The following is an 18,043-nucleotide window of genomic DNA, read 5'->3' as shown; positions in this document are numbered from 1 at the left end:
CTTTATGATATGTTGTCATATGGCAACAACGTCCAACAGTGGATCAAACTTATAAATGACTAATTTAGAACTTTCCTTATAATTAATAACTTTGTTGTTTGAAATTATTCAATTAGTGAAACAGAACTTATAAATGACCCCTTATACACACTGTCCAACAACTTTCATTTATTCCATTCTTTTTGCTGAATATTAATAAAAACAAACGTAATATTGAATTATCATGTATACAACATACAGTAAATAGAAATATTTTCTCCAGTAAATATTATAACAAAAAAATTAGTCTAATATATCCAAATGCATCAGAATAATGTAGCTACTAGCTACATTGTTTAAATATTACATAATACTACATAAATGTTTATATATTGTACTATATACTATACTACGCCTGTCTTATCTGCCTCTGAGCTAACTTACCTGAACTGTCTGCATCACTGCTCTTATCAAATGTCCAATCTACATCATTCTCATGGTCACTAAAACCCATCTCATCCTCACTTTCATTTGCAAGTAGAGCTAGTTCTATCCTTTTCTTCTTTTACTTACCATAGAACATAGTAGTGCTTGCAAATACACTGTTCTCTGTATTTATATCTAATTAAAAGTAGTATTGCCATTAAAATTGGATTTCATGCATAGTTCAAATGCCATTACCATATGACTTATCAGCATTATACTACTAGCATTCATGTTGGTATTGTTACAATTTAAAAGATCACAGCTGACCTTGCTAGCTAGCTAAGTTATTGCAATATTGCATGTTCCACTATTGGAGTGTTGGCATTTGGCAACACATACATTTGGTCGATTTAAAAAAAGCTAATTTGATGATAACTTTTTTGAGGGGTGAATATGTCATCATAACTTACTGGAGGTGATGTTTCAGATTTTTTTTGTCGAGCTGACATCATTTGATCCTGTTTTTATTGATGTTTACATTTGCATTCAGCAGTTACTCACAATAATCGACAGTATGTCAGAAATCTCGCCACAGAAAAACACTGCATGTCATGTGACTTTACCAAAGCACTGGCTAAACTAAGGTTTTCTCTTTCTAACAAGAACAACAAAAAAATGAACATTGGTCTTAAAGAAACAGTGGCAGGGAAATGAACATAAAAAACATGTTGCCATAAGGCAACACCATGCAGTAGAGGGTTAATTCAATTGTGGTGTTTTCAGGAATAATATGTCAAAATTAGGTGAGCTTTTTTTTTTTAAAACAAGAAAAACAATCTTTTGAGAAAACAAGATTATTTCGGAAGGGAAAAACCCGAAAACAGGACAATAAAAAAAATGCTTCTTAATTTAAAGGGATAGCTCTCCCAAAAGTGCAAAAAAAAAATAAAACAAAAATAAAAATAAAATAAATATATAGAAGATATTTTGAAGAAATCTGATAACCTGTAACCGTTGACTCGCATAAGAAGAAAAACAAATACCATAAAAGTCAATGGTTACAAGTTTTCAGCATTCTTCAAAATATCTTCTTGTGTGTTCACCGTTTGAAACAAGTAATGGGTGATTTTCATTTTTGGCCAAACTATCACTTTAATAATGTCTTGATGTTTGGAATACAAACAAGATAAGTAGGCCACGGTGTTCTGAAGCATCACTGTATGCAGTAGGCAGGCTAGTCGATTTGTTTCTTAAGATTAGACATTGCCCTATTTTACAGTACTAATGCTTGAGTGTCACAGATGTTGTTCTTCCAGTCAAACTTAGTTTATTGACTTTGCCTGCAGGTGGAAGAGATCGGCGTGGAGGACCAGTCCTTACATTTCCAGCCAGAAGTAACCATGACAGAATACGACAAGAAGACCTCAGGCGACTTATTGCGTACCTCGCAGGCATCCCCAGGTACCGCTTGTTTGTGTTTGTCTTTGTGCCGGTGCTAACACTGTTATGCAACATAATGCATGGCGGTAATAGATCAGGGGATGCCAGTGGAAACACTGAAGGATCGATCTTATGGCAGAACAGGCATGGAAGTCAGCCTGCAGCTGGAAATGCAGAGCTACAGTTCAGTCAACCCTGTTTGTTAAACATACAAATATTGTCTCCCAGATATAAAAAAAGTAATGCATGAATACCCTTAATTGAAAATGTATTCTACACATTGACATCACCTTTTTAAAAAGTACAACACATTTAGAAATAAAGGAAATCTCACTGGGACTGTATCTTTTCAAAAGGCACACTTTTGTACCAAACGGGTGGACATTAGTACCTTTAGGACAGTAGTGTTGCGTGGGGGGGGGCTTTAGGGGCTTAATCCTCTGATGCATGGCCGGAGTGTGACTCCTTTTCAGCCCTGGAGTTTCAAGCCTCAGACCGGCCCACCTCAGTTCACGACTGACTATATTAAAATAAGATCATTTCCAAGTCAGTTTCTAATTACACTATCACGTCTTTTTTTTGAGAAAACAGCTGCTTTAGAACTTCAAATGTTCAACAACCCTAACAGTATTATATGTCTTAACAATAAAAAAAAAAAAAAAAAAAAAAAATATATATATATATATATATATATATATATATATATATATATATATATATATATATATATATAAAAAATACTCAGACGAGGATCAAACCCGGGTAGGCGGCGTCGAAATCGAACGTGATAACCACTGGACCACAATGGTTGTATATAGTATGGTGACTCATCTGAGTTATATCATCATTAACCTGCAGGCTGGTTATATGTAAAAAGAGCAGAGCTGCGGTAAAATAATGAATAAGAATTGTGGTCAAGTAAATAAATAAATTTGAAAAGTGTGACTGCTGAGAGCAACAGATTCTGGAGCTAGGGACACCGGCCCTCGCGGCCAAAAAAACGGACAGGCCCACCGGGAATTCTCCCGGTCCTCCCGATTGGCCAATCCGGGCCTGCCCTGATGTATTGTCAAAAGCCCCTGATCTTTTGGAATATGTTGCACTTAAATAAAAATATGTTGTTTAAAATTAATTTTGGTATCTAAGTACTTAAATTTACCACATACATCATGCGCATTCCACTTAACGCAGCGTTTGTGTCGGGTAATTAGATAGTCAGCTGTTCAGCAGTACCCGTTTCTACCAGCAGGTGGGTGTGCCACTGTCCCGCCACTGCACTTCATTCATTCATTATTTTTAGGAACTGAAGCTGATGTGGTAATAATACAACTGTTTTATGGAATGTTTTATGGATGCATGATCTTTGCAGCTTTAAAACACTTCAGTGTTTCTTTATCTGTAGTTACACTCTGTAAAAAGTGATGAGTTTGTTCATTTCTGTTTTGGACATGAACACAATGGCAAATCAGTGCTCTTTAAGAACACGCTCAACAGCCATCAAATGTTTGTGGGAAATAGACATTTTTTTAAAATTTCTGCAATGATTGGTATTGAATTCCATGCTATTAACCTTTTTCAATGTCGAATCTGGGGTAAATATGTCCATTTTCCTTACATTTTTTTTTTACATTTCTCCAGTCCAGTGACGGAGGATTTAAAAAAAAAAAGTATTAAATCATTCAGTCACCCTGATAGTCAAGCCCAAAATAATTCATACTACTGGGGTATGAATGTTTTTGGGCTTTACTGTATCTTGGTGTTTCTAGAGTGGTCTGGTAGTTGCTGGGTTTTCTTTGCTCAGATTCAGCATGTTCTAGTGAAATAATAATTTTTTTGGCATTTCGCCTTTATTTGACAGAATAGGAAGTAAAGTGGAAGAAAGAGGGACAGAAGATCAAGAAAAGGTCCATGAGCCAGGATTCTAACTCAGTACTTGCTTTTGCGATATATGTCAGTGCTCTAACCACTTAGTTATCAATCTGACAACTTTTTGAAGCTTCATTTTGTTTCATTTTAATATTAATGTCATTTCATATTCAACATCTATTTTCATTACCACATGTCATTCATTTGGCAAGGATTAATTATTATATTTGGTTCAAAAGAAGATATTTTGTACAATGTTTGAAACTCTTTGACATTCATAGTATTTGTCTTTCCCACTATGGATTTCAGTGGTTTCCAACATTCTTTAGAATATCTTATTTTGTTCAACAGTACAAAAAAGCTCTAAAAAAAAGAGCTTCACGATACTACTGGGGCATGAATAATTTCGGGCTTGACTATATCTTGGTGTTTCTAAAGTGTTCTGGTAGTTGCTGGGTTTTCTTTGCTCAGATTCAGCATGTTCTAGTCAAAATAATACAAAATTAAAGTTTTTTTTTTTTTTGCAGTTTTTGCCTTTATTTGAGAGAATAGGAAGCAAAGCGGAAGAAAGAGGGAAAGAAGATCACATAAAGGTCCATGATATATGTCAGTGCTCAAACCACTTAGATATCAATCTGACAAAACTTATTGCTTAATAAAACTTTTTGAAGCTTCATTTTTGTTTCATTTTAATATTAATTTCATTTCATATTCAACATCTATTTTCATTTCCACATGTCATGCATTTGCAAGGATTAATTATTATATTTGGTTGTTCTGTTGAATGCAAAAGAAGATATTTTGTACGATGTTAAAAACTCTTTGACATTCATAGTATTTGCCTTTCCTAGTATTGATGTCAGTGGTTACAGGTTTCCAACATTCTTCAGAATATCTTCTTTAGTGTTCAACAGCACAAAAAAGTCAAGAGCGAGTAAATAATGACAGATTTTTTTTAGTTTTTGGGTGAACTATCCTTTTAACAATCACATTGGAGTTCACTATTAACCACCACCCAGAACACTTGTGAGTAAAGCATTCATTTTTCAATGTGTAGCTCTAGCTTAGCCCTTTAATGGTGTGATTTTGTTACTTAAAAACATCACATGGCCAGTTTATCTTTTCTCTGCTGTGTCCTGCAGTTGGCATTGATTTGACTCGGTGAAACTCCACCAGCTCCACGTGAATCTCTTGCTTCCAGCCAGAGGGTTTTTAGCTCTGCACAGTTCAAAACTTTATGTAGGTTATCATCTGCCACAGGGCTCTCCCAAACTTCATATCTGTTCTGTGGTCTATAACCGCTCTGTTTCAGCAACACAGAAAAATACAGATATTCATAACTTCAACATTTCTACCGCTATAAACAGACTCTCTTCTTCTGCACAGAATGTGTGCTAGTTTTAAAATAAATATTGCATTTATGACTGATATTGAGTATGATGTTGAAAACCTAGATTTGGTTAGGAAAACAAGAGGTTTTTTGAGGCAGCGTGTTCATACAGTTGAAGTCAGAATTGGTAGCCCCCTTCTAATTTTATTCTTCTTTAAATATTTTCCAAATGGTGTGAAACAGAGCAAGGAAATTTTCACAGTATGTCTGATAACATTTTTTCTTCTGTAGAAAGTCTTATTTGTTTTATTTTGGCTAGAATAAAAGCACATTTTAATTTTTTTGACTCCATTTTAGGGGCAAATTTATTAGCCCCTTTAAGCTATATTTTTTCTCAATAGTCAACAGAACAAACCATCATTATACAATAACTTGCCTAATTACCCTAACCTGCCTAGTTAACCTAATTAACCTAGTTAAGCCTTTAAATGCCACTTTAAGCTGTACAGAAGTGATTTGAAAAACATCTAGTAAAATATTAATTACTGTCATCATGGCAAAGATGCAATAAATCAGTTATTAGAAATGAGTTATTAAAACTATTATGCTTAGAAATGTGTTGAGAAAATCTTCTCTCCATTAAACAGAAATTGGTGAAAAAATGAACAAGTGGTCTAATAATTCAGGGGGGCTAATAATTCTGACTGCAACTGTAGATGCTTACAGCCATTGTTTTTGGTGTATCGTGCAGGGGCATTGTAAAGCGGAGGGGAAGTATATTATATGTTCTGCCCTCTAAGAAATATTATTGTTGTGATATTTTGTATAGGGCTGTGCAATCTGACAATATACTACATATCGTATGGACAAAATAAAATGTATTATATATGTATGTATATATGTATATATAAGTATGTATAAGTATTCATATAATGCTTTATCATTTATACCATGATGTCACATGTTTATTATGTTATCCATTTTTAATAAGGAATACCCTAGGTGCTATTTTATTTATATCATGAAAAATTAAGTATAGTATATAGCACAATATACACTCACCGGCCACTTTATTAGGCACCGGTCCAACTGCTCGTTAACACAAATTTCTAATTATCAATCACATGGCAGCAACTCAGTGCATTTAGGCATGTGGACATGGTCAAGACTGGCTGGTCTGAGTATTTCAGAAAGTGCTGATCTACTGGGATTTTCACTCACAACCATCTTTAGAGTTAATAGAGAATGGTCCGAAAAAGAGAAAATTTTCAGTGAGCGGCAGAGGAGAATGGTCAGACTGGTTCGAGCTGATAGAAAGGCAACAGTAACTCAAATAACCACTCATTACAATCAAGGTATGCAGAAGAGCATCCCTGAAAGCAAAACACGTCCAACCTTGAGGCAGATGAGCTACAGCAGCAGAAGACCACACCGGGTGCCACTCCTGTCAGCTAAGAACAGGAAACTGAGGCTACAGTTCACACAGGCACACCAAAATTAGACAATAGAAGACTGGAAAAATGTTGCCTGGTTTGATGAGTCTTGATTTCTGCTGCAACATTCAGATGGTAGGCTCTGAATTTGGTGTCAACAACACAAAAGCATAAATCCATCCTTTCTTGTATCAACAGTTCAGGCTAGTGGTGGTGGTGTAATGGTGTGGGAGATATTTTCTTGGCACACTTTGGACCCATTAGTACTAATTGAGCATCGAGTCAACGCCACAGTCTACCTGAGTATTGTTGCTGACCATGTCCATCTCTTTATGACCACATTATACCTGTCTTCTGATGGCTACTCAGCAGGATAACGCGCCATGTCATAAAACGTTAATCATCTCAGACTGGTTTCTCGAACATGACAATGAGTTCAGTGTACTCAAACGACCTCCGCAGTCACCAGATCTCAATCCAATAGAGTATCTTTGGGATGTGGTGGAATGGGAGATCCGCATCATGGATGTGCAGCCGACTAATCTGCAGCAACTGCCTGATGCTATCATGCCAATTTGGAGCAAAATCTCTGAGGAAAGTTCCAGTACCTTGTTGAATCTCTGTCACAAAGGATTAAGGCAGTTCTGAAGGCAAAAGGGGGTCCAACCAGGTACTAGTAATGTTTACCTAATAAAGTGGCCGGTAACTATATATCGCAAATATAGCACAAACAGTGATTTGCCAGCAGTTACTACAGTAAGTCAAATATAATTAAAATAAACACGTGGTGACTAGCATGGATCTTGAGTAATGGGAAAGGGCCCCCTTACACTGTGCATTGGGCCCATGAATCTGGGCTACACCCCTGATGGTGTGTATCAGATAGTCTGGAATGTAGAGTTTGATTAACCTGAACCCGCAGATTTTAGACTGCACTGGTTGTCCTCCATCTAACTTCAATTTCTTTCCTTTTTCATTCCTTCACTTCTTTAAGGTATTCTCTCTTCATCATTCTTTCACTGTTAACAATTTAGTTTAAGTAACCATTCAAACTATTAACTACTGGTTTATTATTACCTGCCTATTATTAGGACATTAACTGTATATTAGTAACTACAGTGGATCCTGAAAGTATTGATAGCGCTTTTTTTTTCTAGCAGCCTTATTCCAAAATGGATTAAATTAATTTATTTCCTCAAAATTCTACACACAATACCCCATAATGAAAATGTGAACAAAATTATTTTTTTTTAATTGTTGTAATGTATTAAAATAAAACACCTGAAAAATCACATGTACATAAGTTTTCACAGCCTTTGCTGTGAAGCTCTAAATTGAGCTCAGGTACATTCTGTTTCCACTGATCAATCTTGATGTTTCAGCAGCTTAATTGGAGTTCATCTGTGATAAATTCAGCTGATTGGACATGATATAGGCATACACCTGTCTATATAAGGTCCCAGGGTTGACAGTGCATGTCAAAGCAAAAACCAAGCATAAAGACAAAAGAATTGTCTGTAGACCTCCGAGACAGGATTGTCTCGAGGCACAAGGCTGGGGAAGGTTACAGAACAATTTCTGCTGCCAAAGTTCCAATGAGCACAGTGGCCTCCATCCTCCGTAAGTGGAAGATGTTTGGAACCACCAGGACTCTTCCAAGAGCTGGCCGGCCATCTAAGCTGAGTGATCAGGGGAGAAGGGCCTCAGTCAGGGAGGTGATCAATAATCTAAGGGTGCTTTCACACCTGCCTTATTTAGTTCAATTGAATCGCTCTAGAGTTCGCTTCCCCTTTTGGGCTACAGCAGCAGAAGACCATACCGGGTGCCACTCATGTCAGCTAAGAACAGGAAACTGAGGCTACAATTCACACAGGCTCACCAAAATTAGACAATAGAAGATTGGAAAAATGTTGCCTGGTCTGATGAGTCTCTATTTCTGCTGCGACATTCAGATGGTAGGCTCTGAATTTGGTGTCAACAACACAAAAGCATACTGTAAATCCATCCTTTCTTGTATCAACAGTTCAGGCTAGTGGTGGTGGTGTAATGGTGTGGGGGATATTTTCTTGGCACACTTTGGACCCATTAGTACTAATTGAGCATCGAGTCAATGCCACAGTCTACCTGAGTATTGTTGCTGACCATGTCCATCTCTTTATGACCACATTATACCTGTCTTCTGATGGCTACTCAGCAGCATAACGCGCCATGTCATAAAACGTTAATCATCTCAGACTGGTTTCTCGAACATGACAATGAGTTCAGTGTACTCAAACGACCTCCGCAGTCACCAGATCTAAATCCAATAGAGTATCTTTGGGATGTGGTGGAATGGGAGATTCGCATCATGGATGTGCAGCCGACTAATCTGCAGCAACTGCCTGATGCTATCATGCCAATTTGGAGCAAAATCTCTGAGGAAAGTTCCAGTACCTTGTTGAATCTCTGTCACAAAGGATTAAGGCAGTTCTGAAGGCAAAAGAGGGTCCAACAAGGTACTAGTAATGTTTACCTAATAAAGTGGCCGGTAACTATATATCACAAATATAGCACAAACAGTGATTTGCCAGCAGTTACTACAGTAAGTAAAATATAATTAAAATAAACACGTGGTGACTAGCATGGATCTTGAGTAATGGGAAAGGGGCCCCCATACACTGTGCATTGGGCCCATGAATCTGGGCTACACCCCTGATGGTGTGTATCAGATAGTCTGGAATGTAGAGTTTGATTAACCTGAACCTGCAGATTTTAGACTGCACTGGTTGTCCTCCATCTAACTTCAATTTCTTTCCTTTTTCATTCCTTCACTTCTTAAAGGTATTCTCTCTTCATCATTCTTTCACTGTTAACAATTTAGTTTAAGTAACCATTCAAACTATTAACTACTGGTTTATTATTACCTGCCTATTATTAGGACATTAACTGTATATTAGTAACTACAGTGGATCCTGAAAGTATTGATAGCGCTTTACTTTTTCCCACATTTTTTTATGTAGCAGCCTTATTCCAAAATGGATTAAATTATTTCCTCAAAATTCTACACACAATACCCCATAATGACAATGTGAACAAAATATTTTTTTTGAAATTGTTGTAATGTATTAAAAATAAAACGCCTGAAAAATCACATTTTTTTTTACAGTTTTTACAGCCTTTGCTGTGAAGCTCTAAATTGAGCTCAGGTACATTCTGTTTCCACTGATCAATCTTGAGATGTTTCAGCAGCTTAATTGGAGTTCATCTGTGATAAATTCAGCCGATTGGACATGATATAGGCATACACCTGTCTATATAAGGTCCCAGGGTTGACAGTGCATGCCAAAGCAAAAACCAAGCATAAAGACAAAAGAATTGTCTGTAGACCTCCGAGACAGGATTGTCTCGAGGCACAAGGCTGGGGAAGGTTACAGAACAATTTCTGCTGCCAAAGTTCCAATGAGCACAGTGGCCTCCATCCTCCGTAAGTGGAAGATGTTTGGAACCACCAGGACTCTTCCAAGAGCTGGCCGGCCATCTAAGCTGAGTGATCAGGGGAGAAGGGCCTCAGTCAGGGAGGTGATCAATAATCTAAGGGTGCTTTCACACCTGCCTTATTTAGTTCAATTGAATCGCACTAGAGTTCGCTTCCCCTTTTGGTACGGTTTGTTTGGGCAGGTGAGAATGCAGCAATTGTACTTGAGTGCGCACCAAAAGCGGACCAAATAAGCATACAGAGACCTGCTTGAAGAGGTGGTCTTGGTACGCTTTCAAACGAACCCTTGAACGGTTCGTTTGTGGTGAGAATGAGATTCGTACTAAAACAGGTCCAACCGCAAAAAGTACTGCGCGTTTTGGACTAATCCAGCTGCCGTAGGCCAATGTGCTGTGCATTATTGGATATGGAGAAAAAATATTTGTTGACAGTGCTTTACCAACAGAGAGAGAGGGGAAAACATTACCTGATGGATCGTTGGTAATATTTCCGCAAGATGACCATGTCGCAGTTTAGCTAAATTAATTCACGCCTCCTCCTGAAGTGACGAGTGATGCATTAAACACTGCTTTCCAGCCGTGGCCGTGCTTCATTTTCGTAATGTATAAATCGTCTAAAGCAGGGATACAATCAGCCAGCGCAGTCGTCCCTTCAGAGTTAAAGGTTTTGTTTACCTGCGGGAGTTCACTGGCATTTTCCTGCACGTGAATTCTGACCAATCAATAAGGCAAGGCAAGGCAAGTTTATTTATATTGCACATTTTATACACAGTGGCAATTCAAAGTGCTTTACATAAACAGGAATAAAAAAGACAAGTTTAGGAACATAAAATGCAGACAATAAAAAATATTAAAAACAGATAAAAACAAATAAAATGAGTTAAAATAGGTTATAAAATAATGAAAAAGAAAACGAAAAACATAATAGTGCGATCTGTCGGACGCAGCACAGTGCTCATTCAGTAAAGGCACAGCTAAACAGATGTTTAGTAATAAGCAGTTTAGGAAATATGTTTAACAACATCTGGCCAATGAGAGATGTGGATTTTGTCAGATGACTGCATTTTGGTTCGTTTCAACTGGTTCGGACCAAAGCCAGCAGTGTGGTGTGAAAACGACCCAAAGACGGCAAAAGATGCAACAAATTATCATTTATTGCGCTTGGTCCGGACCAAATAAAGCAAACTACAGATGTGAAAGCACCCTAATGTACATTCTGTCTGAGCTCCAGCGAAATAAATAAATTTAATACATTTTGAAATAAGGCTGTAACATAAAAAAATGGAAAAAGTGAAGCACTATCAATATTTTCCAGATGCACTGTATATAACGATAATATATTCATAATATATATGTTATTAAAATGGAAAAGTTATTTTATTAAAAATAATAAATAGTTTATAAATAAAAAGTAAAAAGGTGAAAGTAATAATAATACAATATATGAACACAGAGAGCTTTGGTGAGGGTTCAGCCTTTCTCTCTCTCTCTCTCTCTCTCTCTCTCTCTCTCTCTCTCTCTCTCTCTCTCTCTCTCTCTCTCATTCGCTCACTCACTCAGAGAGGGAGGTCAGTGATTTAGAGTTTTGCTCAGTGGAGAGTCAGACCAGAGGAGTGCAGCTGTGGAAATGAAAACACCCTTTACTTAACAGGCTGTTATTCAAGCTAGAGATCTTATTAGCCAGCATCTCTTTTCATTTATGTTGATAATATAGCAGTTTTCTCTCAAGCAGGATCCGAACATTTGGGTAAATGTCGTTCTATCTGATTTGCTGAGGGATTTGTAGAGATCTCTTAAAACAGCAACTCTTATTTACCTCCTAATTTCGTTGAGCGTCAGCAATTTTGCAGAGGAGCTGATTCTGTGTTTTATTTTGTTTGTCTGTGTAGCGAGGAGGTGAGCAGGCATGGCTTCACGGTCATCGTGGATATGCGAGGATCCAAATGGGATTCTATCAAACCTCTGCTGAAGATCCTGCAGGAGTCCTTTCCTTCCTGCATCCACGTCGCTCTCATCATCAAGCCTGACAACTTCTGGCAGAAGCAGAGGACCAATTTTGGCAGTTCAAAGTTTGAATTTGAGGTGAGCGCTTTCTTTAAATTTGGGAATTTGCTTTATTTGGGAACTTTGTATATTTGTTTTGATATAAATTTTATATATTACTTTCGGTAACACTTTACTTGAATAGGGTATTCATAGGACTGTCACAAAACATTTATAATCATGACATTTTAGGCATGTTTAAGTGATTAAATGTCATTCACTCAGTTATGTCACTTTAGATGCAGAGATGTTTTCCATGACACCTTGACATAAACAAATGCATCATAACATATCTTTGTCTCATAACAATTTGACTAATAAATACATAAAATGTCAGTCATCACAACTTGACATACATTGCATGTCTTTGTCTTTTCATGACAACTTGACAAACAAATGCTTCATAACATGTCTTTGTCAATGTCCTAAAAACTTGAATGAACAAATGCATCATAACGTGTTTGGTTTTATGACAACTTGACTAACAAACTTACCATAACATGTCTTCGTCATGACAACTTGACATAAACGAATGCATCATAACATGTCTTTGACATGACAACTTGACATAAACGAATGCATCATAACATGTCTTTGTCATGACAACTTGACATAAACGAATGCATCATAACATGTCTTTGTCATGACAACTTGACATAAACGAATGCATCATAACATGTCTTTATCTTTGTCATGACAAATATACTTAAAAATGCATCATAACATGTCTTTATATTTATTATGACAAATAGACAAACAAATACGTCATAACATGTCTTTGTCTCATGACAACTTGGCAGAAAACATAATAAAATGTTTGTTATCACAAATGGATCATAACATGTCTTTGTCTTTGTCATGACAACTTAAATGAGCAAATGCATCATAACATGTCTGTTTTTGTCATGACAAATAGACATAAAAATAAAGCATTAACATGTCTTTTACAAACAAATACATCATAATATGTCTTTGCCTCATGACAACTTGGCAACAAACATAACGAAATGTTTGTCATCACAACTTGACATGAACAAACACATCATAACATGTTTTTGTCATTGTCTTAAAAACTTAAATGAAAAAATGCATCATAACGTGTTTGATTTTATGACAACTTGACTCACAAATGTATCATAACATGTTTTTGTCATTGTCATGACAACTTGACTTTAACAGATGCATCATAACATGTCTTTATCTTTGTCATGACAAATAAACACAAATGCATCTTAACATGTCATTGTCATGTAAGCTTAACAAACAATTGCCTCATGTCTTTGTCATGAAAACTTCCAACCCAAGCTCATTCTGGAAAAGTAGCCCAGCGGACGTTTCTGGAGACCGCGGTTTACGTGGCCGGAGGTACATAAAGGCCGCGTTTGTTTGTTTTTTTCGAGCGAACGCCGCGGGGCGGTTTGGCGCCTCTCCGCCCCTCCTCTTCGCGCTCGCCGGCCGACGGCTCGCCTCCGAGTGGAGGGCTTTCCCGACACAATCAGTTTGACCGCCTAGCTCACAGCGTTGTGTCTGCAGAGCTGAGGCCCCAGAGGAGGAGGAGGAGGACGAGCCAGAGCCGGCCGCGGTGGACGACGACTGGGATCGAGTCCGGGGAACGGCGGGTTCCGGAAATCAGGTAAGACGAAATGAGGGCGAGAATGCGGCGGGATCCGAATACGCGGTCGAAATCGAAGACATGGGCTTTTGCTTTTTTTTTTTTCCCGATCCGTCGGCTCCCGAGAGGCGCCCGCCCGAGACACGAAAAAGCGCGCACAGCGGCCTCTCGCGGATCCCCGAAAACAAAACGCTCGAATACGTACCTCCCGGGACGTAAATCGCAGTCCGCAGAAACGTCCGCAGGGCTACGTTTCCACAATGAGCCCGGGTTGAAAACTTTACATAAACAGATGCATCATAACATGTCTTTGTCATCACAACTTGACATAATCAAATACAACATATCATCTCTTCATCTTTGTTATGACAAATAGACATAAACAAATCATTATAATATGTGTTCATCTAATGACAACTTAACTAATAAATACATGACCAAAGACATGTCTTTGTTATGACAGCTTCACAAATACATCATAAAATGTCTTTGTTGTAACAACTTGACATTAACAAATACATCATAACATTTCTTTATCTTTGTCATGACAACTTGACATAAACGAATGCATCATAACATGTATTTGTTTGTCAAGTTGTCAAGACAAAGACATGTTATTATGAATTTGCTGGTCATAACAAAGATAAAGACATGTTATGATGTATTTGTTTGTCAAGTTGTCATGACAAAGACATCATAACATGTCTTTATCTTTGACAAACAGACAAAAAATGCATTATAACATGTCTTTGTCTTTGTCAGACATAAACGAATGCACCATAACATGTCTTTGTTATGACAGACAAACAAATGCACCATAACATGTCTTTATCTTTGTCATGACAACTTGACATAAATGAATACTTCATAACATGTCTTTATCTTTGTTATGACAACTTGACATTACCAAGACAAGCAAACCTGTCAGTGTCTTTGTCATGACAAAACGGCATTACCAAGACAACATAACTCGTCATAAATCTGTCATAAACATAAATGGGATGAGGCCATTATAATTGTTACATTAATTTTATAACAGTCTTTCATTCTTTTATGGTCAAAATTATTTTGTCGTTAGACTTTCATCACATGTTGTTTGACGCTGTTATAAAATTATTTGACAAGGTATTGACACATTTACTAAGACATTATAATGACAAAAGTGATCAGAAATAAGTCATGACTCATTTATTATGACCTCATGCCAATCATGTTTATGACTGTTTTATGACAAAGTTATGTTGTTTTGTTACATTGTATACTGCAATATCATATTGTCATGACAAAAACAAAGACAGGTTAGGTTGTATTTTTTTATGTCAAGTTGTCATAAAGATATCTCAAACAATGTCACCTTTGCATTCTAAATGTCATTACTGTGTATGAAACTTAACAACAGTTGTCATAAGCATGCATATTCACAATTATAAAGGTCTTATGAACAACCCCTTCAAATAAAGTGTTCTCCTTATATTTTTATTATTAATCCTTAAATCTATTATGTGATATTACAACACCTTCTAGAGAAAGAAAGAACTAGCACAGTCTTCTCATGTTTTACTAGAGCATTTCATATATTGCTGGTGTGAAAGTGGAGCTGTCAATTACATCTGACCTATTTCTTCAAACAGCTGAGAGAAAGACGTGTGCAGTGTGTGTTATATTTAATCTGAAGGCTTAATCTCCCTGCGGAGGCTTCTTAAATTAACACATCCAGTGCAGCACTGGATTGCAAAGTGTTATTACTCTGTGATTTATATGTAATCAAATCATAGAAAGTGTTTTCAAATGGACTCCAGGTATGAATTTGTTTACATATAAACCCTAAAATACTTTTAATTGCAACAATGTAGTGAGGACCTAATTGTTTTGGGGATCTAATATCAGTCCATCATGGACTGTCAGGTGTCCCCTATCCCCTCATATGTCTGATGTTGTCTGTAATAACATGACCTGAGCTGCAATTCCTGGAATGTTTTTTCTGGCTTCTTTAAGTGAACCGTGCAGTATAACCGATCCAGTATTTATCGTATTCTAAAGAGTCTTTAATTTTAAATGGCAACTGCTGCTTCAGTCATCAACCAAACTCAAAAATATAGCAATTTTTAGTAAATCATGTAATGATTTTAAACCATACCAAAGAATATAGAATACACAAGAAATGTCACTTGTATAGTTTTTAATGGGGAAAAGTGTAACGATCAACATGGCAAATGAAGCCCCGCCTTCTAGCAGAGGAGGCGCTCCTCAGGCCCTCCTCACAATCTCCCGAGGAGGGGCTCAGACCAGCTGTGAGTTTTTGCAGATTTTGTGTGATTAGAATGTTTAGATTTGAAGCTAAAGACACAGTTGTTGTTTATATGATTGGTCATTCCTAACATTAAATTTAATTACAAGCTTGGCGACCATTTTATGAGAGATTGATGTTCATTACAGGATGCATTATATATATATATATATATATATATATATATATATATATATATATATATATATATATATATATATATATATATATATATATATATATATATATATATATATATATATATATATATATATGCAGTTAAAACCAGAAGTTAACATAAACTGTATAAAAAGGCACTAAACTATAACCTTTAAACTTTGTTTATATGTAAATAGCAGAATAATGAGAGAGATAATTTTTGAGAAATTGTTATAACTTTTCTTTTAAGTCAAGTTTACATACAATAAGATTATTATGCATCTGAAAAAGCTCAGATGATGGTGTCAAGGTTTTGGAAGTTTCTGATTGGCTAATTAACAACATCTGAGTTAATTGGATGCACAACTGTAGAATAGTATTTAGGGAAAACCTCAAACACACTGCTTACTTGTGTAACAACATGGGAAAATCAACAAGCCAGAATCAACAAAAAGCTAGATTACAATTTGCTAAATTACACTGGGAAAAATAATAATTTTTGGAGACACGTCCTGTGGTCTGATGGAAGTAAGATTAAACTGTTTTGCCATTATGATCAGTGTTACATTTATAGGACAAATGCTGCAGGAGGGACTGGTCCACTTCACAGCATAGATGGCATCATGTAGAAAGAACATTATGTAGAAAACTGAAACAGCAACTGAAGACATCAGCCAGGAAATTAAAACTTGGCCACAAATTGGTCTTTCAAAGAGACCATGTTCCTAAGCATACTGCTAAATTAGTTAAAATGTGCTTTAAGGACAACGGAGTGAATGTTTTGGAGTGGCCATCACAAAGCCCTGATCTCAATCCTATAGAAGATTTGTGGGCAGAGTTGAAAAAGTTTGTGCGAGCAAGACAGTCGACAAATCTGACACAGTTACACCAATTCTGTCAGGAGGAATGGGCCAAAATTCCTTCAAACTATTGTGAGAAGCTTGTGGAAGGATACCCAAAACATTTGACCAAAGTTATACAGTTTAAAAGCAAAGCTTAAGAAATACCAAGGAAATGTATGTTAAATTTTTACTGTCAAGAAATTAATAAAAAATTCCCCAAAAAAATATTCTCTCATAATTCTGGCATTTAGCAAATGTAAACTATTTAGGTTATCCTAACGGACCTAACATAGTAAACGTTTTGTATGATTTACCATCAGACATTTTAAAAAAAATGGTTATATTCCTTTTTTTCTGAGTGTATGTTAATTTCTGGTTTCAATTGTGTACATATATCACATGGAATGTTTTGACAATGTTATTGGTTCTTTTCTTTGAACATCTCATTTTCATTGCTGTATAGAAGAGGATTTAATGGTATCATATTGCTGTGCTAATAACAATATATAGCCTGTGTATTCTATCCCATACATTCAAAATATGATCCAAATCTCCTTTTTTCTTATCCTTTCAGACCATCATGGTGTCCCTCGAGGGTTTGACCAAAGTGGTGGATCCATCCCAGCTGACTCCAGACTTCGAAGGCAGTCTTGATTACGACCATGAGGAGTGGATCGAAGTTCGAGTGGCCTTCGAAGACTTCACAAGCAATGCAGCTCGCATACTAGCCCGTTTAGAAGAACTCCAAGACATGCTGTCCCAGCGGGAGCTGCCGTCCGACCTCGATGGGTCTCGACGTGCCATGGAGGAACACGCTTCCCTCAAGAAAAAGGTGACTAAAGCCCCTGTGGAGGAGTTAGATACTGAAGGTCAGCACCTACTGCAGCGAATCCAGTGTGCGGATAAAGGAAGAGGGGATATCCAGGGTTTAGCTCCAAAAGTCCAGGCGCTCCTGGATAAACTTCACGGCACTCGCCAGCATCTGCACCAAGCCTGGCACTTGCGCAAACTCAAACTGGACCAGTGCTTTCAGCTGCGACTCTTTCAGCAGGACGCAGAGAAGGTGAGAACATCCAATACAGTCAAACAATTGTCAAAAGTATCGAGTTCGGTACTGAAATTTAGATTACACTAGATTTTACTCATTTGTCA

At 36.9% G+C, this 18,043-nt stretch overlaps 1 protein-coding gene across 32 annotated transcripts in view; it reads left to right on the top strand.

Annotated features, from left to right (window-relative positions):
* triob (trio Rho guanine nucleotide exchange factor b) overlaps positions 1-18,043 on the top strand; it is a 251,202-nt gene that overhangs the window by 76,769 nt on the left and 156,390 nt on the right. For 28 of the 32 annotated variants that reach the window (XR_015510907.1, XR_015510906.1, XR_015510893.1 and 25 more), the window contains 3 exons: positions 1,752-1,866; positions 11,838-12,030; positions 17,466-17,954. Coding sequence is in view for 12 of the 32 variants with exons in the window: in XM_087286536.1 (XP_087142662.1) it covers positions 1,752-1,866; positions 11,838-12,030; positions 17,466-17,954 (797 nt within the window). In the remaining 20 variants the exon portion in view is untranslated. Of the gene's footprint in view, positions 1-1,751; positions 1,867-11,519; positions 11,696-11,837; positions 12,031-17,465; positions 17,955-18,043 lie in introns of those variants that run through there. The other 4 variants (XR_015510911.1, XM_087286543.1, XM_087286548.1 and 1 more) reach the window with 2 other exon arrangements.

This window comes from Danio rerio, chromosome 16 (assembly GCF_052040795.2).
Source record: "Danio rerio strain M-AB ecotype USA chromosome 16, GRCz13ab, whole genome shotgun sequence".
NCBI classification, from domain to species: domain Eukaryota; kingdom Metazoa; phylum Chordata; class Actinopteri; order Cypriniformes; family Danionidae; genus Danio; species Danio rerio.
Note: the sequence above shows the minus strand (reverse complement) of the source record. Positions and strands in the feature narration are given on the sequence as shown.